The sequence below is a fragment of the Sphaerodactylus townsendi genome, linkage group LG02 (assembly GCF_021028975.2).
Source record: "Sphaerodactylus townsendi isolate TG3544 linkage group LG02, MPM_Stown_v2.3, whole genome shotgun sequence".
NCBI classification, from domain to species: Eukaryota; Metazoa; Chordata; class Lepidosauria; order Squamata; family Sphaerodactylidae; genus Sphaerodactylus; species Sphaerodactylus townsendi.
The window spans coordinates 84,409,350-84,434,561 of NC_059426.1; the positions used below are offsets into that span (position 1 = coordinate 84,409,350).

The 25,212-nt window shown below is 39.5% G+C and overlaps 1 protein-coding gene across 1 annotated transcript in view; it reads right to left on the bottom strand.

Moving 5' to 3' along the window:
* Positions 1-12,108: 12,108 nt before the first annotated feature.
* Positions 12,109-25,212, bottom strand: part of OTOG (otogelin) — a 153,010-nt gene continuing 139,906 nt past the window's right edge. The window contains exons 51-56 of the mRNA XM_048486410.1: positions 24,609-24,787; positions 22,341-22,445; positions 21,549-21,668; positions 18,842-18,887; positions 15,090-15,169; positions 12,109-14,971 (exon numbers count right to left, since the gene is read on the bottom strand). Coding sequence (XP_048342367.1) covers positions 14,771-14,971; positions 15,090-15,169; positions 18,842-18,887; positions 21,549-21,668; positions 22,341-22,445; positions 24,609-24,787 — 731 coding nt within the window. The 3' untranslated portion in view covers positions 12,109-14,770. The remainder of the gene's footprint in view (positions 14,972-15,089; positions 15,170-18,841; positions 18,888-21,548; positions 21,669-22,340; positions 22,446-24,608; positions 24,788-25,212) is intronic.

The following is a 25,212-nucleotide window of genomic DNA, read 5'->3' on the forward strand; positions in this document are numbered from 1 at the left end:
ATATGTTGTTTACTTGGTTTTTTTTTTTCTGGCAGAATGATAGAGTTGGAAGGGGCCATACAAGCTATCTAGTCCAATACCCTGCTCAATGCAGAATCAGTCTCTAAAGAATTCCTGACAAGTGATCTTCCAGCTGTTGCTTGAAGATTGACAGTGAAGGAAAGCTCATCACCTTCCTAGGCAGACAATTCCACTGCTGAACTACTCTTAGGCCATTTCTGCTCTATGGGGGTTGCCATTGATTGGCTGTGACTTGACAGCCAAAAAATTAAAAAGAACAAAAAATAGTGCATGCATGAATGTGTATGAGAGTGAGAACAAGAATGCCCAGATTTGAGTAGATCGATATTAATTGATCTAGATTTGTGTGTCAGCTGTTTTATATTAAATGGCCACCATAGGAAAGCTTGTTGAAGTTAGTATGTTGGGACTTAATAGCAGGATGGAGCAAATATGGTTACATTAAGAAATCTGCCTGGCAATCTACTGCATGTGATTGCAAAGTAGAGCAGTCATCTGTGAAAACCATTTTTGTTTTCCACATTTTTGTTCATATTTTACCCAATTTCTTTTCATGGGGACACTATGACCAGTCTCCATGACACCTTCCACATTCTCAGAAACAAGTATCATCTGAATGAGACCATATAAATTAGCTTGGACTTTGTTATAGTTATGGCCAACTGTTTTCAGCTCGGCTCTGAAGTGCACTGACGAGCTACTTTTTCAGCTTTCACAGAAAGTGGAGAGTTACGCAGAAACAGTCATTTTTGGTAATCATAGCCATCTCAGAATTCTTCATGATTTGGCAGGTTGGCAGGACCGTATTAGTATTTATTTAATTTATTTATTTATAACACCTCTATGCTCACATTCCACCCCATCAGGATTCACTAGGCAGTGAACATTAAAAACATGAATCATCTAAGCAGTTAAAGTACAGTTAAAAATTATAAAATAATTTAATTAAAAACTCATAACAACACTAGTAGAAGGGCCAGCAACTGTTGATGGTATGTCAGAGGGACAAAGAAAGTCTTCACTTGCTGACAAAAAAACACCTACACAGAGAAACAAATGAATCTCCCTGGGCAGGGAGTTCCAAAATTTGAGGCCATGACTGGTGGCTGAGGTTACCACCCATCTAGTTTCAGATGTGGGGGCAACCAAAATAGGGCCTCTAAGATGACTGGGGTATATGGGTAAGTTGTTCATACAGGACCAGGTTGTTCTTAAGGTATATTGGTCCAAGGCAGGCTTTAAAAAGTACAATGAAGCTTCACCAGTCCATAGGGGAGGAAGTGCTTGTTGCAAAAATCATGTAATCTGAGTAATCTACATGGCTGATATTTCAATGGCAGTGAGGGAAAGGGATGAGAATACTACGTTTGGAGAAATCTCTTTCCAGAATGCCTTTCTAAAGAAGTACCGGTAGTTAAAATACAAACTGTTGTTTTGATGACATGCCGAATTCTTCCATGGAATGAGAATCTTGGAACCTGGTAATATAAATTCTGCGGCTCATGTGTGATCCTAAGTCTATGGTTAAGCCAAACATAATTTATAATCTAAGCAGAAATATAAATCATTGTATCATGCTCACATACTCAAGTCTACCTCACATCCCTGAATGATTAACTATGCAACCAAAAGGGGGGGCAAACATCTGGAAGCAGTGTGCACTGGCCCAGCACCATTGCCACTAGCATCACACAAAGTGTCATGGACACCAGCACAGAGTCACTTACCCTTGGTGGCAGGGCACCATGCAGCTCCACAGTGCCCACATCTGGAACTTTGCCCCCATCCTGTCACTTCTGCACCATTGGGGCCTGTGCCAGGACAGAGCAGGGGCATTCCCAGAGCATAGTCAATTTAAGTCAGCGCCCAGTGGAGTTTTAGCCTGAGAATACACCCTTTTTGCAGCACAGTGATAGGTTTCCCCAGGAGAGAAGAACATTTTTGCCTTCTCCCCCATGCTGCCAAATGCTTCTTTGGAGGCGCTGCTGCAGCGCTGTCCCCAGCCACTGCTCTGTTGTTTCCCCCACTCACTTTAGATTAGGCTGCCTCTGTTTTGGTCCTGCCTCCTTTCTGCTTGGTTCTTTCATCCTGGGAGAAAGGTCAAACATTCACTAAGTAATGGTGACTAATATATTGGGTATTGGGGGGAGGAATAATTAATGTGTAATTAATGTATTTGGTAATATTTTGCAAGGTGCTTTGAGGACTTTATCATTGAAAGGCAGGAATATGAATATAATAAATATTGAGGCAATGCCATCATTAATCACATTAGTTCTGTTTCCCTGTGCACATAATGTTTATATGGTCCTCATGGCTGTCTCACTAGATTTTATTTAAGTCCTATGTTGCTGAGAGAATATCCTATTGCCCTTTCTCATTCATTGTACCACGTGTACTTTCACATTTCAAGTACATGTGGTGTCCTCTATATTCATCAGCAGGCAAAATAATGGAGGTCAAACTACAGATGTGATTTAAGGGTATCAGGAGATTAATCTTCTAGTGATAACCATAGTATCTCTTTGCTCTGGAAGTTTTCATACTAATTTGCAGATTTAGCTTGAAGCATTAGAATGGATTTAAGCAAATCACTGAGAAAAAATATTTGAGTTTATAAAACAAGCTGCAGTGTTTTGAAGGTTCATCAGATAGTAGGATAATTGTCTTTTTTTAAAAAAAGACACTGTAGATGTTTAAAAATAACATTAAGCTGATTTGTTTTCTGTTTACATCTCTATAGATTGTTTTGGCATTTGATGACAGAGAACAAGTTCCATGAACCTGTGTTCAAAAGCAAACACATTCAAAACTAGCTTTGGCGCAGAGCATGCACCTGATATCACTCCCCATCTGTTCCCAGGCACCTTTTACAAAAATAATATTTTAAGTAGGATTTACACTAATGCTCCATATTGAAAGCACATCTTTAATGCTTTGGAAGAGGATTTTCTTCAACACTATCTTCCACCAACCATCATGCTGCAAATGTTTGTGAAACTTTAAATTGAACTTCAAATGACATATTAACCAAACTAGTCTGGGTGAGCAATGAGAGAACTAGTCTCAGACTTTACTTTGTAAACATATAACTCAGGTAGGCTTTCAATTAATTACAACAGACTAAAACATAATTTTGCAGAAGGGATTTGCAACTGGAAAGAGATTCTTCAAGGCATGTTGTCTGAAATAGCACTGGAAATAGCATCCTCAATTTTTCTAGAACAGGTAGAATATGACTTTTTTTGCATGCAGGCATCAGAATGATGAAGGAGGTGGGGACATTGTACTTCATGGATAGAAATATTTTACGTCTGCAGAAATCCTCCACTGGATCCAGCGCATGATTTCTGAGTTAGCAAACTTGTATTAGTATCAGTACTTAGTCTCCCCTTCTTTCTGATATATCTCTTTGGATATACTCTGACAGTTTTAAAGTCTGTGAATAGTCTGAGTGAGAGTGACTGCCTACAGTAACACAGTGAACTTCCATAGCAGGGTGGGAACTCTAATTTGAGACTCCTGGATCTTAGTATGACACTGTGATTAACAGATTATGTGATTAACAAATTATTCATATAAAGAGAGTTTTGAAGCATTTGGATTTATACTGTGTTTTTCTCAACTGTAAGGAGTCTCAAAGTGGCTTACAAAACAAACACCTTCCCTTCTCCCCACAACAGACAGTTTGTGAGGTAGGTGGAACTGAGTGAGTTCTAAGAGAACTATGACTAGCACAAGGTCTTCATGTGTAGGAGTGGGGAAACAAACCCCTGGTTCACCAGATTAGAGTCTGCCACTTGTGGAAGAGAGGGAAATCAAACCCAGTTCTCCAGATTAGAGTCCAGAACTCTTAATCACTACACCATGCTGTGTGACATAGTGTGACTGACTGGCTAAGTCTGTCCCTTTTCCCTTTATCAGCCTATCCTTTCTTATCCTGTTTGTATGCTGGACAAGCCAGAAGCAGCCAATCTGGTCTTCCAGGACCGTCAAGGGGAATTGGAAAAATAAAAAGGAGCAGTTAGCCACTCGTTCAGAGAGGTTGAGAAGTTCTGCGGGCTCATAGTTTCTTCAGGAAGAAGCTGTCTGGTTTAGTAAGACTGCGACGAAATTAAGCTGTCGAATTTAAGGGCCGTGGTGGCGAACCTTTGGCACCCCAGATGTTATGGACTACAATTCCCATCAGCCCCTTCCAGCAAGGCCAATTGGCCATGCCAGCAGGGGCTGATGGGAATTGTAGTCCATAACATCTGGAGTGCCAAAGGTTCGCCACCACTGCCCTAGGGAATAAGAAGCTAAGGTGCAGACTGAGGTTTGCTATATAAGATTGCTTCACAAGTGACTAGCCTTGATTGAGAATTATCAAGCACTTTTATGCCAATTCCTAAATAATTCTCTGACTAATCAGTTATTTGAATTTTTCTTCTGGTGAAAGGGGGTGGTATGGAAATGAGTCCTCTATCATTTGTGAAGGCTAATGCACTACTGAAAAGTGGACATTGAATTTTGTGCTTCAGGTTTGGCATGTGGTTTTTTTTAAAAAAAACTTTTTTGTTTTGTTTTTGGTTTAATTTTTAACCTTTGTAACTGCTGGAGCAGAAAAATGAATGACAGAAGAAAACTCCTTCCCAACTAAGCCATGACAGTCTTATCTAGTTTCTTCTTAAAGTTTCCACCAAAATGCATTATCTTTTGTTTTCTGTAAGACTCTTAAAGCAATCTCTCTCATCACAACGATGTCCTTATCTCCTGTCTTGATTGCTGATTTCCTGTGTGTTTTCCAAATCTTATCTGTCTTCAATATTGTCTATACACAGTCTTTTAACCTTTGGATTTTTTGATGTGACTATAGATTTTTTCAATCTTTGCCAACATTTCTTCTTCTTTGATCTTCAAAGGATTGGCCAAGATAATGGCAATTTTCTTGTTCAACTCCTCTTTTGCTGGATTTGGATCCTCTGGTACCCTTCTGAGTCTCAGGGATTTCTCTTTGATTAGATATTCCGAAACAGAATGGTTAAATCATATATTTTAACCTCTGAATGTGCAGAGTCCACAACTTGTTTTAAAGTTTTTGCTTACTCTTTGATCTTTTTCATCTTCTCTTCTATTTGTGCTGTTTCTTGGAATTCAGCTTTCATTTCTTTACTAACTTTTATAAGTTCAGACATTATCTTTGGAATATTGTTATTAACAGAACCTTTCAGAGAGTCTATTTCTGTCCTGGGACTTAGCATACTGGCAGATATGCTCTTAAGATTCATGGCCATCTCTCCTATTTCAGGGGACACAGAACCATTTCTAGTAGATGCCATTGCCCACTAGATGTCACTGTTCCAACAGTTTCCCAATTTTTTTTGTAGTTTAAAGTAGGGATCAAATTCCTCCCTCTCTCTGGTTGCTGATATATTTCTAAGATCATTTCTTTTTCAGTTCTGTTCTTGCAAACTGTTAATTGAAAGGGGAATAAGATCAGGCCTTTTTTGCCTTAAAATGGCTGTTTCATTCTGATGTCTTCTCCTCTGGGAATATCTTTTAGTATAGCCTTATTTAAACTCTTTCTACATTCTGCATTTGCTTGTCATTCCATACTCTTAGGAAGATCTCCTGATTTTTGTCGAACTTATCAGCAGCAGGATATGGACTCTTTCAATACCTTTATATCTTCTTTCTGTACATAAGGGATACATAGCTTGGATGTTTCCTCTCGAGGGGTGTCAGTAGCACAAGTTAGAAAAGTAGATCAGGTTGGTGATTACCACTAACACCAGCTTCTCAACTCCAGTAGACCACCATGGTGAGTTTGCTGAGTAATTTTGCCTAGAGGAGATTGCTTCAGTAGTACATGTGGCTTCCCTGGTTCTCTCCTTCATCCAGAGAGGCTTATGCAGTTTTTTTTCAGAACTGCACACTTGAGCTTTGGTACCTGGCAGAGCAATAGCAAAGCCAAGCACAGCCACCCCAAGCCATATTCTGTACCAGCAGTGACTAAATGCTACCATTTCAGAAATAGCTCAGTCCCTGACAGAAAAAAGGGAGGAAAAATCTGATAGATCAATTAGTGGTTTCCCTGCCTTGGTGATTTGAAGAAAGTGTGGGGATCTGTCTCAGTAACTTTAGTGCAAATTCAGTTTGTCAATAAAAAAGGTCAATGGAGTATTTTAACCCACGTGCCCAATGCTGATAGAAATTAGTCAATACATTTGTGTTTCATGTTCTATTCTTTGTTTAAAATTGATTTCTAAACCTTCTCAAGTCTGTGTATGCTTGTGGAAAATGGTGGAGTAGAAATATTTTAATAAAATAAAAACAAATACCTGTGTATTGATGACCAGTGCATACAATACATGTCACAAGCCAATTAGATACTGGCTTGGCAGTGATGGTGCAGTGATGGTTATTAAAATTAGATACTGGCTTGGCTCTCATGGTGCAGGGAAAATAACCTGGTTCTTAACACTAACAAGACAAAGGAGCTTATAGTGGACTATAGAAGGAATAGCTCAGAAATTCAGCCCTTGACTATAAATGGAGATCAAGTGGAGCGGGTGGCTAGTTTTAAATTTCTGGGCGTTATGATTAAAGAGGATTTGACCTGGGGAGTACAGACTGCCGCGGTGGTTAAGAAAGCCCAGCAAAGACTGCACTATCTGAGACTTTTAAGGAAGCAGCAACTGGATGGAAAACTCCTGGTGTCCTTTTACCGCTGTGCTATAGAGAGTGTCCTAACCTACCGCATCTGTGTATGGTTCTCCAGTTGCACAGTGGCGAATAGGAAGGCGCTCCAAAGGGTGATCACCACTGCACAAAGGATTATCGGCTGCCCTCTCCCCTCCTTGGAAGAAATCTATAATGCCCGAAGCCTAAATAAAGCCCAAAATATTCTGAGGGACCCGTCTCATCCAGCACACTCTCTTTTTAAACTGCTACCATCTGGCAGACGATACAGGGCCCTCAGAACTAGGACAAAGAGGTTTAGAGACAGCTTCTACTCTAGAGCTGTGGCTATGCTAAACTCCGCTGCTTCATATTGATGTATTTGGGGCTGTGTAGGGATGGGTGGAGGATGATGATGTATGAGTCTGAAATTGTGTGCATCGAGGAATGCTGCTGTAAATTTCGTTGTGCGTGCACAATGACAATAAAATGCTTATGCTTATGCTTATGCTTATGATGTACAACCAAGCCAAGAGAAGCACATCCCAAGCTGCAAATTCTTGAGGATTAAAAATAGTGTACATAGCTGCAGTGATTGGGCTCCTAAGATCTCATTATATTGCTGGGCTACAGAGTTATCCCTATAGGGTTAGAAGCCATGTCAGCTGAACTATATGTCCCTTCTTTGAGATACTTAAGAGCCCAAGTGCCTGCTTCTTGTAAAATACTGGTTCATCACCTCTGATCACTCAGGTACAGTAAATATATAAAGCGAAATAAATATAGCTGCATTGTGAAAATAAGAATTCTCTCATTTGATACCACTGTATAAGATTCAGACTAAGTTATTTTAAAAGCCATGGCAAATTTATGAATAGGACTGTGTAGAGAAGATTTAAATGGAGCTTGGCAGCAAGTGTTCAGGGGCCTAGATGTAGCCTGCCACCAGGGTAGCATGAAATCATTTGATAATTATACCATAGCCAAGGTGGATTAGCATACCATAAAAATATAAGGCTGCATCATTTTTATTTATATAACAGATAGATCCAAGAAAGGATTTTTTCACACAAAAAAGAAACAAAGAAAACATGAATGCAATACCATGCCACTGTTGACAGAGGATTTAAAAATGTTACGATACAGCAAAGCCAAAAACTGGAAAATGTCACCATTCTCTCCATCTGCCCCAATCAAGGAGAAGAAAGCTGAAAAACAAATGTTTAAAAGATCTTGCATGCTGGGTATCACTCAGGATACAAAGTTGTCAGTAAGGATAGGTGTGCAGTATCTAGGTAGTTTTATTTACATCTCTTTATTGTAAGCAATTATACTATACAGTTAGCACTACAGTACTTTGGGAAATTATGAAGAAAAGAGAACAAAAGATGAATGTAAATGTAGATTCAAAACTCTTGTTTTATCTTATAATTTATTTTGTTCACTAATATGTGAAAATATTGTAAAATTATCAAGCTTTCACATAGAGGAGTTTGAAAATAGCACCTAGTTTTCTGCTTTCTGTTTAGTGGAATCTGAGGGATCAAACTGGAAAAGAAAAAAAATGATTCTATTGTTATTTCTCTGTTGACAACAATTATAGCAGCTCCACCAGCAATTATGTTTTAATTTATTTTCCAAAAAACATGCCCAGTGCCAGAACCATCTGTTTTGTTCTCCAGTGATCCGGTGCACTCTCAGAGCCCGCCCCCAGCACCTCAAGCAAGTATCCCTCCAGCCCCCCTTCCCCCTTAGAGCAATGCTGCCAAAGACTGTGCTTAGAACTAGCTGAATGCTGAAGGTCAGCTCAGCTAGATCTGTGTGCCATCTGTAAGCAGCCTGCAGGATCAACTCTATGAGGCAAGACTTGGGCAATCCCCACCCCCACAGCAAATAAGAAGGAAAGCATAGCAACAAACTCTCTATGGAAGGCAACATGTCACCTTGACCTGCTCTACCTCAGACCTGCATGCTACTTCTGAAAGCCAGCCAACCAAGCAGCAAAATTCCAAAACGCAAGTCCAGAAAGTAGAGTCCAGGGGTCACACCGAGAAGCATCTTGGTGCGACCCCTGGACTCTGCTTTCTGGACTTGCATTTTGGACTTTTGCTACTTGGTTGGCCAGTGAGCTCTTTTGCTTAACTAGGACTGGACTCTGAGGACTATTTTGCCTGTTAAATAAAGACTGTGAACATTTGCTAACTTTAACCCGCCTCCTTGGCTTTCCTGGCAGCCAACCTATGAAACCAAGTTTGCCCACCTCTCATTAAGCAAGCTCTGTCCTTTGCTATCTCTCTACTCTAAAAGGGGCAGACCCAGAGGTGGGATCCAACCAGTTCTCACTACTTCTCTAGAAGTGGTTACTAATTTTTTCTGAGTGCTGAGAAGGGGTTACTAAAGCAACCTCCCTTCCCAATAGGGACTGCAGGTGCGTGTGTGCGGCGCCGCCACTGTTTGAATCCCACCACTATCAGAACCTGTTATTAAAATGTTTGGATCCCACCACTGGGCAGACCCCAGCATTCTGGCCCTGCCGAAAACCCCTCCTGTGATCCCCTCCGGGGAGGCATCCAAGCCTTACCAATCAAACCTGGGGTATAAGTGATCCAGAACAAAACCTAGATATATACTACCTAGTTAACTTACTTGGGGATCCTATGGGGACTCTATTCACAGCATCTCACCTGCTGAATGACAAATTGTCCACCTTAAGGACCCTTGTTGCATGCACCTCTCCAGCAGTAAGCATATGCTGAAGGTACTCCTGGACAACTTAACTTTGCCTGCAGGGTTTCAGGAGAGGAGGTTCTGGACACTGGCCCAGATCACAAACTATCATTCAGACCTCTACCCAGAGGAGCTGTGGCATCCTAGCAGTGAATAATTTCACACAGAGTATTTAACTGTATCTTGCCCTCCACTCAGCACTCTTATTTTCAGCATTCCTCACCTTTTCAGAAGAGAAAATGGCAGCAGCTCCTTGCTGGCCTTGAGGTCCATGGTTTTCCATTACTTAGCCTCTATGAGTGAGAGCAATCTGATCTCCAAAGCCATGGGCATCCATTTGTTAGCCATTTCCTTCTACAGCTGGACTTTTAGTGACCCCTGCAACTACTTTATTGCCCCATGGACTGTTGAGGGCTGAAAGAGGTACTCCCCTCAGGTTATCAACCTCTACAGACTCATTGGACTCTTGGTCCTTCAAGGACTCCCCTCAGGTTATCAACCTCTACAGACTCATTGGACTCTTGGTCCTTCAAGGACTCTTGCAGCCATTTGGTAGTCCAAGTACAACATTTTCCTGTTTCATGTATCCTTCACAATCACTTTGTGTGTGTGTGGGGGGGGGGGGGTTCTGCAATAGCAAGCTGGTCTTGCCTTCACACTGGAACCACTCAGAATAGGCTCTTAGGTGGTAGGATGTCTCCACTGAGGGGTCTGAGCTCCATCTGGTGCTCAGGTAGTCAAGAGTAGACCACAAGGGCACAGGATCTGGATGCACCTCTGAGCAGCCCATCCAGGTCAACTGTGCTCTTTCCTGGTTACCATGAAATATTTCACTAGAAGGCCCCTCACACTCAACTGCCTCCTTATTCATGCAGAAGGGACATTTGTCATTAAGTTTCCTTTCATCAGCAGCACATGGACCAGTCTGGTTGCCCTGAGATTACATGTCAGTGATTTCAGGACACACCCTTTCCATACTGGGGCAGCCAGACTGGTTGTGGTGCTTGGCCTTCCTCCACTTGCATACAGGCCTATTAGTGTGGATGATCTTTAGCTTTTAGGGTCTACATTCACCTGATTTCTGAACCCATGTCTCTCACAGTCCCAGCAGGCTGGTTCAGGTCACTTTGGACTGTGAGCCACAGCATTATGTACTGGAATCTATGCAGCTTCCTGCTGCTGGGGGTTGGCCTTGGGGCTGGAGGACTTGCTTACAGTATCCTGGTTTGGGCTGACAGGGGTATGCTGGGAATCCTTTGCCACCACCCAGTATGTCATCTGTCATGGCCCTCCAGATGTGTTGATCGTCTGGATAGGGAAGAATGACCTCACCAGGAGGAATGGGGTGGACCTAATGCTGGTCGTGGACTCAGACTTGTGGTTCATAATGTCCTGCCTTCCATTCACATGAATTTTTGGGTCCAAACTGCTAGAATGGTATAAATGACAAGGGCCATTTCTCTGGACAAGGTTAACCAGACACAGTGTAAAGTTAGCAAGGCTGCCCAGCAACTTGTGGAGGCATCTGGAAGTTCCATTATGTGCCACCTGAACATTTATTTCAGGCAAGTGACCCTCTTGGTGGATTGCATACATCTGTCAGTGAAGCCAGGACATTTCTCTTTATGGCATTTGTGATGTCATGCTTTCTGAGATGCAGTCATAGGAACTTTGGTGGAAGATAGTTGATCACCTCTTGTGTCACCTTGGGCATCAGGATGGATCCAATTTGAAGGGAAGGCTGAGCCTGGGTCAGGAGTCACCCATAAGGGATCTGTTCAGCAACATGCCCAGCTTGGGACCCTGAGATGGGACCACAGTAGCTTATGCACATGTACTTGCCATCTCATGTGGTTTTCCCTAGCAGGCAGACTGGGGTGATGGGTGGTAGCATTGGCTAACTGATGGGTTGCTCAGTGTTATTGTACTCAGTAAAAGATGTGGCCTGTTTTTCTCCAAGTGATGGGTCTGTTGTTGATTCTCCTCACCTGCACTCACTCCCTTGTCCCCCAGACTGCAATAGCGTGAAATAGGCTTGCTTTTTAACTCAACCACTATATTTTAAAATAATGCCAGACATTTTAGCAGGTTAGTTAACAGCAGTTTCTTTACATGAAGGCATATACTTCAGAAGCCACATCCAGACACCCTGCAGAAGCAGATTTCTCTAATGCCTTCACCTTGTACACATGCTGTTTAAATATCTGCTCTATTACAGCCTGATCAAATGTTATTTTCGAACTGTACTTGTTTGCCTTTGTCCTCCTTAGGAAGGAAGAGGGCAACAAAGCAGTTGTCAAATGGAAATAGGATTTGGATAACATAGCTGTGGGTTTCAGAAGGAGAAATTAAGAGAAAGAAGTTTCTTTAAGATACTGTTATAATTAAAACATAAAATGTGGAACAAATTGTATTTTGGAAGATCAAATTTGTAAAACAATTAAATATATTTATATACCAGTTTCTTCTATTAGCAAAATAATTATGAAAGCCCAAATGGCCCTAGATCTCTATGCTTAACATGCGAAATGTTTACATCAAACCTGCTAACCATTCAGGATTGCTAGCAGTAACTATGGCCTACACTCTCTAACATTTAAATAAACCAGAACTGGTTCAAATCAGTATGTCCACTGGAAGAACAGGATTCTTTCATCATTCTGTGTATGATACATTGAATAAAACTTGTTATTTTCAATCTGATATTCATGCAGATTTTTTTATTTTAAAACATAGATGCTTTTATAATTGTTTCATTCTAAATTGTGAATATATCACAAGACCATTTTAAGGATGGTGGACTACCCTCAAAACCTTCTTCCTCTGGGTTCTCAGTTAATTGTCATGGGGTAGAGAGCCTCACACATTAATACCATTTTAAAGAGTTGTTTCTTAGTATTTACATGACAAATAACATGATGATGTTTTTAATTTTTATAATTTAATGTAAAAATCTGACATTTATGGTATAAATGTTGTTGGGACAGAATAAAATAGATGCCTTGGAAGAAATGAAATTGCTGCATGGGAAAGTTATATACTAAAAGTTGACTGGTGGGCTGCAAAACCAGAATATACATACAGGATACAGATGTACAAATGTATTGTTATATTTGACACCATTAGCAGAACAACTACCATAACTGTATCAATATAAGCCTTCCTGTTTATTACAGTGAATAACATAGAGTATGTTAAAAAAATAGTGAACACATTTTTGTGACCTTTCCTTTAATCCTTTTTGATTTAATTACAACTTTTATTATCAGGTACTCTCAGAAGAATAGTCAAAATCTATTAGTGGATTATGGGATCCTTATTAGTAAAGCACCAGATTACAAGCAATTAGATTGAGGTAAAATGAATCACCAGTCTGACATATGGGTATTTTGGGAGGTTTAGTGATGGTATCCTGCTGATTACTTCTGCTGTGCAAACTCCATAACTTCTTTAAGGCCAAGGTAGAAATACCAAATGGCATGTCTTAAATAAAGATTTAAAGATGTTTTACTTTTTGATACATTGTTTCTTTGAGAAACAATATCCTGTCATAAGCTTAGAGATTGGTTGTTTTAAAACCATAAGATTTCCAATGTAGCTATATTAAACTGTTTTTAAAAGCTAGGCTAAGATATTGGAAGCTTTTCTAAATAATTTTATTTGCCTTAGTTTCATAAAATATCGTTAATAAACAGCACCTTAAATAAATCTAACAATATATTTGACCAAATAAAGTCTTGAGTATTTGTTCCAATGACAAAAATCGTATATATCTTTCCATTTGATTTGAAATGTAAAGTAGTTACCATTCAGAAAGCTACTCAGGTGTGTCCAGCAGCATTCATTTTCAAGTTGTTTCCTTTGAGTAGCCAAGCTATATTGTAAACTGTTTTTAAAATTCATGTGATTTTCAAAAGCAGCTTGCGCTGTAGCAAAAGAAAGCTGCTGGAGTTTTTTTTCCTGGTGGGGGGAATCACTATCCTCATATGAGTTCTCTAGATTGTGACCACCCTCTTTACAAAAATGAGCAAGTCACTTGGGCAATATGACATGCTTCACAAGGCAAAAGATGGGTAATATTTAAGCAAGCTAATGTCAAAACAATAGCTCTATATTTCCTACAAAATATGCTTTCACATAACTGCATAAAATACTGTATTACATACCAGGGAATTTGTATATACATACATATATAATTATTAATATTGAAAATATTTCCCTGATAAAAATGCCTATAATTGTATCATTTGCCTTCTTTTGTATTCTCAGTGTAATTTATACTGAACAGCCTTGAAAATCTATATTACAATTATCATTGTAAAGTATCCAATATGTTTACATTCCAGAACTGCAAGAAATTCTAGACATTTTACCACTAGAAAAGTCTTGAGAAAGCAGTGGTGCTATTTACACTAATTGAACCAGAATGCAACTGAAAGCAATACTAAACCATCCACCTCACTGTGTCTTCCAAAGGCAATCCCATTCCTTTTGAAAGTTGGCACATATCACAAGAACTTTATGAAATTAACAAGGCCCCAATCCTGCAAAACGTTGACTTGTGCTGTAACAATTGATTAAAAAGGATAAGTAATAAAATGTCTAGCTATAAAAATATGGTCTAAGAGTAACCCATTTATCCTGATCCAGTAAAGGAGAGCTGTATGCAGTAGGAGCAGTCAACAGATGCACAGGTTATATGGCTGTGCTTTTATATGTACATCATGACCTGCACTGCGAGGTCCATCTTTCAACCCTGAATTGGCAACACTTGGGTATGCACTAGTTACACCCAGAGACCAGTCTATAACAGTTGGTTCAGAGCCATTCTGTGTAACAGTTCTAAAGGCTGATTCATATATTAGTCAGCTACTTAATTGCATATTTAATAATTCAGATGATTGAATGCTCATACAAAGAGTGTAAGATATGAATAAGGAATACTCATAATACTGTAAAACCAACTTTATTGAACAGGGAAGTTTGAAAACTTACTTCCCGTTTATCATAACTGCTGCCATGGTATCATGTGCATTCTCTCCTCACATATCACATTGCTCAATGAGTAGACTACTTACCACACCTGTTAAACATTCCTGAAAACTGGCCATTAGTGTCATATGAATTCATATGCAGTGCATGGAATGCTTGAAAGGAGCAGTTTGTGGGACTGTGTTCAAAAATGTGTCATTTGCTGCTGAAAACTGAGCTAAACAGCATACCAGAAACCAGGGGACTGATACATATTTAAATTGTGGTTGTTTGTAAAAGTGGGCAACTCTATTTTCAAAAGTTGAGATGTCAATAGTATTTTTTTAATTCTTGGAGTAAAATTAATTTCTTGACTTCTTTTAGCATCATTTCATGACCACTGGCAAGAACAGTCTGTGGGTTCTTGAATTGTGTAACTGACCCAGGTCGAGTTGCTACTGCAATATAGCTGCACATTTCGTCTATGCAGTCCAAGTTCTCTGCAGCATTTGCAGAATCTTGCATATGCATTGATGTTATAATTATATATACTGGCTGAAGGGCATTTTCCATCACAGGAAACAATGTTTACCTGAAATAAGCACACAAAATAACTATGAACAAATTATTTCTACTAAGCAACAACAGTAAATTTTAGAAATGGTAATGGGCTATGAGGAGTACTAATGAGTTGACAGTTCTTTACTTACTGGTGTGTTACTTCGGCAGTCGTTCTTGCGTATTGTCATTCTAACAGTTACTTTTTTACAAAATTTCCCATCTTCCTTGCCTGCAAAGAGTGAATTATTGGGAAACATCAATTTCCAGTTTCACCCATTATGTAAGCAAAAAATTCCCTGTAACTGCATATGTTGTAGCCACCAGTCATCCATTGAGAAGCAAAGCTGAGCAGAATTTCCTTGGTTCAACCTCTAACTATGTCAGATCAAAGCAAGTAACAACTGAGAAAATACACAGCACTTATACACCATACCAGCAGCTGGAATAGTTATATTTTTTAACTGGTTTATGCTGCTAACCTAATTAAACTGCACTTAGGATGGCACTGTTAATTCTGCGCAGTTCAATTAATCTAACAGACGAACTACCATTGACAATGGGTACAGGTTCACTTCATGGCTGCCAATGCTGGTTTTAAAGGATTTGAAGTTCTTTAAAAACTGTGGGAAGGCCCCAATATGTACTGGGTGCACTGTATAGCAGCCACAGGAACTTTTATCTCCCCTTTTCATGTACTGAAACAGCCATCTGGAAAGTGTGCGTGTGGGGGTGTGGCAACAAGAGCTCCTGGAGCTGTCACATGCCTGATCCAGATCAGGACTTTGCAGCAATTTTTAAAGAACTACAAATCTGTTAAAAATGGTATTGGCTGGCAAAGGTCACTTGTAGTTTGGTACTAAAATGGTATACATATGCACATAGGTTTATTTGCTGAGTAACTTTTATAATACAAAATCAGTAAGAATCACTACATTCTGTTATTAGATTGTTATCCTGCTCTTCATTCAAAGAGCACAGAGCAGCATAGCTAGGATTCTAACCCAATTTTATAATCACAACAACACTGTGAATTGGTTAAATGAAAGTGAACTATCCAAAGTGAGAACTACAGCTGAGTAGACTGCATCTCCCACCATCCAGCCGGATAGATTAGAATAGAAAACCCATCCCTTCACTTTTCTATCCAGAATGGAGTTCACTAATAAAGACTCCTCTTATTAGTTAGAAACTATGAAATGTCTCCGAGTTTTCTTTGTGCCAGCGCACACATATGCCTGGGGAAGTTCTGCTGTGCTTAGCCACTTTGCACTCTGCTTGTAATACAAAGGTATCTCTTACCAGAGAGAGTACCAACACATAAAGGGGCAAACATTTATACAAATGTGTCTGAGACATACTGTTCTGGTGAACTGGTGCTTCTATGTGGACCTATACCTGAATTCCTAGCTATTCAAAAAAGTGCAGACACCACTATGGCAATTTGTTTAAGACCACCACACCATTCATGTCTTCATGCAAGGAATACATAGCTATGAGCATGCCAGTAGCCCTGTATTATTTAGGGACCCATGCAGGGACTGTTAGTGAACTTGCTCTAGATCACAGTTACCTTTTGCTGGTTTACATCCATTCAATGCACCATTTCACTCAAGAAGCATCCTTTCATTAGAAGAAGTACTCTCCTTTGATTAATTAATGAAAGGGTACCTTTGGATTCAACCCACTGTTGAATCACTACCCAAGTACCAAGAATCTCTGTTCTCTATACTACTACCACTGAATTTCTGTTCTCTTCTATTTCAAACATAGTGGTTATATCTATATCATGATATAGGCGCTGTAATGAAAACATGTGTATTAGATCAAGAAAGCTCTTCAGAAGAGGCTGCCTTCACATGCAATTGTCATAGAACCACTTTACTGTGGAATGGTCTGTTCTGGATGGGAAGTGCATGTGGGTGACAACACCAGAGCTGAAAGTGTAATCCTTGCCTATCCAATATGTTACCATCACCAAAGGGAGGCAGCAATTGCATAGGAAAACTCCATGCATTCCTTACCACCTATGTAGTTTATCACTCACATTCGTTCCCAGCTTTGTGAAATCATACTATGTGAAAGTATCTTGTATAAGATTTCAATGTTTCTAGCTCTACATGCATATACAATCACCACATTATGATTTTAATATATTTTATAAGGAAATAAGATATTTAGATATTCATTCACCCTATACCATTGAGTGAAATAGTATACATGTTTGCCATATTATTTGCAGAACTGCTATTTGAATAGCAAGTTTTAAAAGCAGTTAGCTTCTATGTTCTACATCGTTATGGAAATTATTGAAGTGAATCAACAATTTAAACATGCAACAAGAATCAACAAACTAAACATGCAGCAAACTAATCTCTGTGCAAATGCATTCTACTCACAGTACATTGTTGGCTAACAACAATGCACTGCCCATACAGTGCAAAATGAAAGATTTGTGTGCAAATCTGAACAGTGAACATATAATACAACAACAATGCAGATGTCTTCAATTAGATTTTGTGGCCTGAGGCATGATGATCCTATGAGGGAGTACATTGTTGGGAATCAACAATGGTTCTCATTGGTTTGTTCCTATTGGTTTTTTTTTTAAAAAAATGTACCTGTGTTACAGTTAGCACTAGGTGTAGGAGTGATTGGGCTAACAAGGAATGGGAACAACAGTGATATTGCAGAACCTAGTAAGAACATTACACATTGAACACATTATATAGGATGCAAAGGTATCCCAAAACCAATATCTAGCAATTTCTAATCTACAGAATGAGCAATGAATCCAGTCATCTTGGATGTTATCCTATGACATGCTCTTTTTCAACTTGCATATAACAAACATGCCTTTGTTTAACTATGATTCTTAACAAAAAAGAGGTTTTACAAGACACAAATGAGATAGTGGGACTACCGTTAACAGAGTAGTGGGGACCCTTTTATAACAGCCCAATACTCTCCAGGAGAAAGAACTGCGGATTTTAATTTCTAACCCATCACTGCCCATCCAGTATGACACATTATTGAATGCCCCGAGCCATAAGTAAAAAAACTGGACATAAGCATAACACTCTAATTTTGTTTTTAGTTTGTTTTTTGTCATCAAGTCACAGTCAACATGGGAAATCCACAAGGTTTTCAAGGTTATAGATGTTTAGAAGTAGTTACCACTGCCTGCCTCTGCAGTGACTCTACACTTTTTGGTGGTCTCAAATACTAACCAGGGCTTACCCTGTTTAGCTTCTGAGATCCAATGAGATTGAGCTAGCCAAGTCACAGCAACTTTACTTATATGCTTATGATATAATAAACATATGATATAATAAATGGAGAATGTGTGAGACTCATGAGGTTCAATTCTATCTTTTTTTGCTCCCTCCAATTTGCTTACTAAGTGGCCAACATGCTGATCAGCCCACCAACCCACAGCACTGGTGCATTCATGTTGTATTACAATGAATTAGCAGAGTAAATAATAGGGCAGAGATGCGAATGAGTTGTTTTGTAGAACTAGTTAACAAAATTAAGTTACACTAAATATAGGAACAGCAAACTCTGTCTATGCAAGTGCTCCATCTGGGTATCTGCACAGTTTATCTGTGCCTGCGTGTTTGTCCTCCTCTCTTTCTGGAAGAAGACTGAGCTCCTAAGTTATCTTCTGAGGCTTAAGGGACCTCGTAGGAGGTAAACTGGAGTTCTACTAAAGCAGGGAAATGATGATAATCATGACTTCCTCCTCCATCAACAGAAGGACCCTTCAGAATGTCACTTCTTTATAATCAGTTGGTATACAAATTGCTTCCTTCTCTGCTAATTGCTATTTAGTTTAGAAGGCAACCAATGCCTAGATCTTTGTTAAATGTACATGAAAATCAGTGTTTCAGTGATAACTTACATGTTTTGCAGCATCCATTTAGGAATGGTACAATATATCCTCCAACCTGAACAAGAAAACAAATCAGGCTCACTATAAAGTAATCATTTTACATTTAATTTACATTGTCTATTTCTGTCAGCGATAAACTATTAGAAACTTAGTCACTCTGTTAAGGGAGCTAAACAATAATAAAAATTAGAATTTATAGTGCAACAACATAGGTTTGTTTTAAATTGGTTTCAACAAAATTTTGAGCAAAAAAAAGCAGGAGAGAAAAGTTTGCCTGGCAAAGCCCTCTGAATTGAATGGAAATAGAATAATGTATTATTTATTATTCATTTTACAATTCTATTCCCTATGCTTTTCAAACTCTATGTTGGCTGTTGTCAATAGACTGATGATAAGTCAGCTCTGTACATTCTTATCCAAATCTCCTGGGGATGCAGTCGAGGCCCTGAATCACTGCTTAGCTGCTGCGGTTAAATGACTAAGAATGAATAAACTGAAACTAAGGTCAATTCTCCATGGGGAAATTCTATCTAGATCAAACCAAGTTTGTAAAGAAACCACACCTTTTAATCGAGGTTTCAACCTCCCCACTGCAGCGAAGACATGTAGGCCTATCTTGGATCCCAGAAATTCAGCAAGCCCCACTACCATGCAATCTCCTTTGCGGGTCTCTCCTGATTGGTTGGCGTGTTGTGTTGCAGAAGGACCTTTTTGGGTTGGGAATTTTTTCCCTGTGACTTGCTAACCTGAGGTTCGCTCGTTTGCAAGGATGAATGTTTAAGCGTTTAGGCACTAAGCAGATTTTCGCTCATTTGGAAGGGTGAACAGTTAATCGTTTAAGCGGGGTGTTTTTTTGTTATGCTAACAGCGCCCGACACAATATGGCAAAGTTGATGAGCAGAAAAGAGGCTGTGGCTATTAATGCATTGTCCAGCATGCAGGAGAGCTGATTTGTTGCTAGACTTGCATCCCGCTCCACAGCGGGAATTTCAAACACAGAGTGGACCCCCCGTTCCTCCCCATGAAACTGGATCGAAAGCGAATTAAGGGGAAAAGTTGTACTTGCAAGCAGGTTCTGCCAGGACGTGGGATAAGGGGGAGAACAAATGCCAGAAAAGGGATGAATCCCTGTTTGTCGTTCAAGCAGTGGGGAGTTCTTGCTGAAACCTGGATATTTCGCATAAGTATCACGCAATTAATCGACCGAGGGAAATCGCCCTAAATTCTGGACAGAGAAGTAATGCTGGCTGAGAGGGTGGACGTCTTGTTCTTGTTCAGATTAAACATACCTAGCTCCTTAAGCTGCTTCTCACAGGACATAGATTCCAGACATTTTATCATTTTAGTTGCCCCTTCTGGACCTGTTCCAGTTTGTCAATATCCTTCTTGAACTACGGTGCCCAAAACTGGACACAGTATTTCATGTGAAGTCTGACCAAAGCATAATAGAGTGGTACTATTGTGGCCCTTTACTCAGTTGAAAATCTTGGGGTTACAATGGATCCATCTTAATTACTGGGGAAGCAAGTTAACACAGCTGCAAAATAGGCTTTTGACCAACTCAGCCCTAAGATAGTCCCTTACTGATCTGGCCACCTGGATCTCTTTCACACTAACACGACTACTATAATGCACTATACATTTGTCTCTTCTCCAAATCAACTTGGAAACTAAAGCTTCTCCAGAATGGCTTAGCGATTCATGGAAGATAGATGGAGCATGCATATCATTCCCATTCTGCAGACACTACATTGACTGCTCAATTGTTTTTGGGCTCAGCTTAAGGTATTGGCTGTCCCATACAAAGCAATTCATAGCCTTGGTACCTCTTATTTATGTTACTATATCTCCTCTTATCCTCTGCCACAACAATTTTGCTTGTGTCAACAGGGGCTTCTGCCAGTGCCAACCTGCAAATGGGCAAAATCAACAGCTACCCAGACATGTGCTTCCTCTAACGCGGCTCCAATCTTATGTAATGGGCTGCATGAGGAACTCAGGAAAGATTCCATTCTCTTGGCTTTCCACAAATTTGCAAAATTGAATTTTTCCAGAGGGCTTTTCCACGCAGGTAATAGGGCTACACTGTACAATAAGGGTGACAAACTTAGTTGGATAAATGATTAGAGATTATGGTCTGTACTACTACATATAGCTTATTGTATAGATTTTTATTATGTAATTTTTATACTGTTTTAATATGTCATGGTGGTTTCTTTATGATGGTTTCAGTCTTCTAAAATACTAATGCAGTGGCTACTAAATCTCATTTTACTGTTTGTACTGAGTCACGATGTGTAACCCACTATGAGTTCCTGTGAGAAAGAAAGACTATAAATAAAGTAAATAAATGCAAAAATGACTAATAAATGTCATGGTCCTGAATCCAGAGGTTAGTTAGTTCTGAATGTACCCTGTGGACCAAAGCAATCATACTGGGAATATCTACCACCTCTCAGCTACTAGCCAATGACAGCCATGGTATAGTGTACAACCAATGTAATGATGATTTATTTGGTAAATACTGATAGATATTAAACCAGGGTAAGAATAATTCATTACACAGAAGCTGTTTTCAACAGCATCTCTTTGCTCAATGCAAGCGTAAGATGTATTCTGGCCCTTAACTATCTGGTGCTTCTAATAGACATCGCCAAAAATTCTCTGAGGGGAAAAAATAAACTTTTTGAAATCATATGAAAAATAAAACACTTACCTTCACACACTCTGTTTCATTAAAGGGTGGACAGCTGACAGAAGATGTAATTAGTACAGGTCCAACTGGTGTATCTGTGCAATCGTATCTGACACAGTTCGAAACCCAGCTCGTACCAGGCTGTTCAAATATTTAAAATCATCAGAAACACAAGCAACATTAAGATGCCATTAGAATGTGCAGAAAGAAAAGCTGGGTTACACAAGAACTCAAATGTTTATGCTGAGGGGACAGTTGTTGCAACTCTTAGGAACCAGATTTCCATATACATCCTTGAAGCGAAGTAATATGGCATCTGCAGTTTTCAAAATATTTATTCCTATATGGTTTTAGCACAGTCCTATAGATTTCAATGAGATATCTGTAGTTCAGTATACTCTTATGGGAAGCAAATACTAATCACAGTATAACTTGTTCTCATTTTTCTTAACCAATCTCTTGTGAAACTGAAATAACTTTTATTATACCTGAACAAATTGGAGTTTTATACCATCTATACCGACAGATTTATTGAAGCATAGAATTTTGTGGCCCATAAATATTTCTATTATTCCACTACCTTCATCAGGCTGCCTAAGTCAAAGGAAATATGTGATGTTTTTACAGCAAGCATCCCACATCAGACAAGAAATGTATAAATTTATGTTTCCAAAACACTCCTTAATTCCAATAGCTTTGGTAGTTTAATACAAACTGATTGCAAAAATAGATTTTTCAGTACAAATTCTTCTGTTTCAATATACAAGCTAAACTCAGCACTGTACTTTAAAAAAATGACATATATTATTTTACCTTAAAATGTGAAACTGTTCCATTGCTGAAAGAGTGAACACAAGACACATTCTTGCATTGTCCACAGCAGGTTGTTAAATCTCTGGGGGGTTCATAGACCTGGTTCTAAAAAAACAGATCTTAGAATGTTTCTCAAACTATAGATTAAATCAAGACAGTATGATAATTGGCTTGGATTCCATGGTAAACCTCTGCTAGTGGTAAGGATTTGTAACAGCAGATTAGCAGTTCCTTGCCTCCTCCCTCCTCTGAAGCCCCAAATGATCTACATGATGCTGTCCTGGAGAACAGGGGGGGGTCCCACAGCAGCCACCTCAGGGAGAAACTGGAAATAAGGGGAAATGGCAACAATCACTTGTCTTCCATCAGTAGAATTTTTTCACAGGATCAGAGCAGTGGTGGGATTCAAAAATTTTAACAACAGGTTCTGATGGTGGTGGGATTCAAATAATGACCATTTCAAGTATTTAAAAAGCGATATACCAAAAGTAGCGTATTATTTATTTTATATGTATATATAAAATTATATTGATTGATTTTAAATGATAACATAAGTAAGGCTCGCAGGCAGCGAAGAGGGGCCGCTGCCATTGCCTGCTCCCTGCCTGCAAGCTGCGGGGGGGGGGGGGAGAGGAACTTGCTCCCCGGCTCACATGCAGCAAAGAGGGGCTGCCACCACCTGCTCCCTGCCTGCAAGCTGGGGAGCGAGGGAAACTCAATCCCTGGTTCGCAGGCAGTGAAGAGGAGTTGTCGCCATCTGCTCCCTGCCTGCAAGCCAGGGGGGCGATGAAAACTCACTCCCGGGCTTAAAGGCAGTGAAGAGGGGCTGCTGCCACCTGCTCCCTGCCTCCAAGTGGGGGGGGGGACTTGCTCCCTGGCTTGCAGGCAGCGAAGAGGGGTAATCACCATCTGCTCCCTGCCTGCAAGCCAGGGGGGTGGGTGAGGGAAATTAGGATCTGTTACACTTCCTTCAGGTTTTCCAGCTCCTCCTGTCCATACAAAAGTTTCCAGCTCCTTCCCCTGTTCACAAAACGGCTTTTCCAGCCAGGATCACAAACAAGAGCTGCTTGTTTGTTTGTTTTTGCACTGAGGGTCTATTGATAATATAATATACCCAAGAAGTTGACATGATCTGCTGCATTATTGATAGACCCAAGTAGGCACAAAAAAAAAGTGGTGGGAACAGAACAGAACAGAAAGCCTTTATTGGCATGTTAAAAGAACACTGCAGCTACAAAACAAACCAATACAGCAAAACCCATCCAATACAAACCTGCAAGACACATCAGTCCGTGTTCACATCTTCAACAAAAAGAAGGCCACCAATTCACATTACACTGAGCCCGAACCACCCAACAACAAGCAAATTCTGTCTGCATCATACTGGCCATGTTTGTTATGATTACTATTAGCAAGAGACAGAAATTAAGACACATATTAAATCTAAAATTAATACCGCAGATAAACATTTCAGAGCTGCTACAGAGACATGCTAAATTCCAAGGTTAATATATTGTAGTATAGGAATAAAATATTAAAGTAAGGTGGCATAATAAGGAAGAGAGAAGTTAATTGTTTATGCTCTAAACCTAGTTAGACCCATTACTGGATTATTTGCATTCAATTATTTCAAGGAGAAAGTTTGCCACAATCTCAGGGTTGGTATTATTCAGGAGAATTGGAATTGCAATCGAGTCAGCAGGGGCCATGATGAGTAGTGGTATGGAATTTACATATCTATCTCTGACTCCCTTGGTTCTCAAGCAGTGAAAAAGAGAATGAGCTATGGTTTCAATCTGGGTTTGGTTGCAGGAACATAATCTTTGAGTTTTATCAAGATTATTGAACCTGCCATGCAAAAAAGCGGAGGGCATAACATTAAATCTGGCAAGCGTCAAGGCAAAGTGGTGGGCAACTTCCTCAGAGGGAGGTTGCATGGAAACAAAAAGGAAACAGTGGGCGGGCAAAATGGCAGATCGGATAGAGACAGCTGAAGATACTTCTACAAACAGAAATGTGTGGGAAAACCCACTGCAAAGTAAACTGCCATGCCACAGGAAGTGCACAAAAAAATAAGAAAGATAATCATAGCACAATTCTCACTTTTTAAAATACTCTAATTGTATTAGGAGATACTGTGGAGAATGCGAGTAAATAGGTAAGATAAGTAGGGTAAATGCTTTTTATAGTTATGTAAATGGTTTCCTATTCATAAGTACAGATCTTCTAACATGATGAAAATGTATAGTTTGATTCTGAACTTCTTACCAATCTGCACCTTGCCACACAGTCTACAGAGGAGATATTGATCCGGAAGTATTTGGTAACAGGATCAATGACATTTGTGCAATAGGAAGTGTAACAAACACCATCAGGTGTGTGTTCAACAATGGATTGTCCTGGAAGCAGAACACCTCTCTCATTGTTCAAGCACACTTTGTCTCTCACTGCAAGAAATTTCCAAAAATAAAACAGACATTGAATTAGTGTGCCAGTATGCTAATCTAATGTTTTAATTCTTTATATGATATTTATGATTTCAATAGTAGTTCTATGTTGTTAGCTGCCCCACACCTGGCTTTAGTCTAGAAGGGAGGGATAAACATACAATAATAAATAGAGAAAAAAGAAAGAAACTTTCCAACCTTCGTAAGAACTATAACAAACACAAATAATGAGACTGCCATTTTGTTGGATCCTAATAGCTTCCTTATATAACAACATTAAACAAATGATTTCCATGGGCTCATAAAGGAAAAAAAATCTACAAAGATTTTCTAAAAGCAATGTACTATCAAAGGCTTTCATGGCCAGAATCAACTGGTTGTTGTAGGTTTTCTAGGCTGTGGGGTCATGGTCTGGTAGTTTTCAT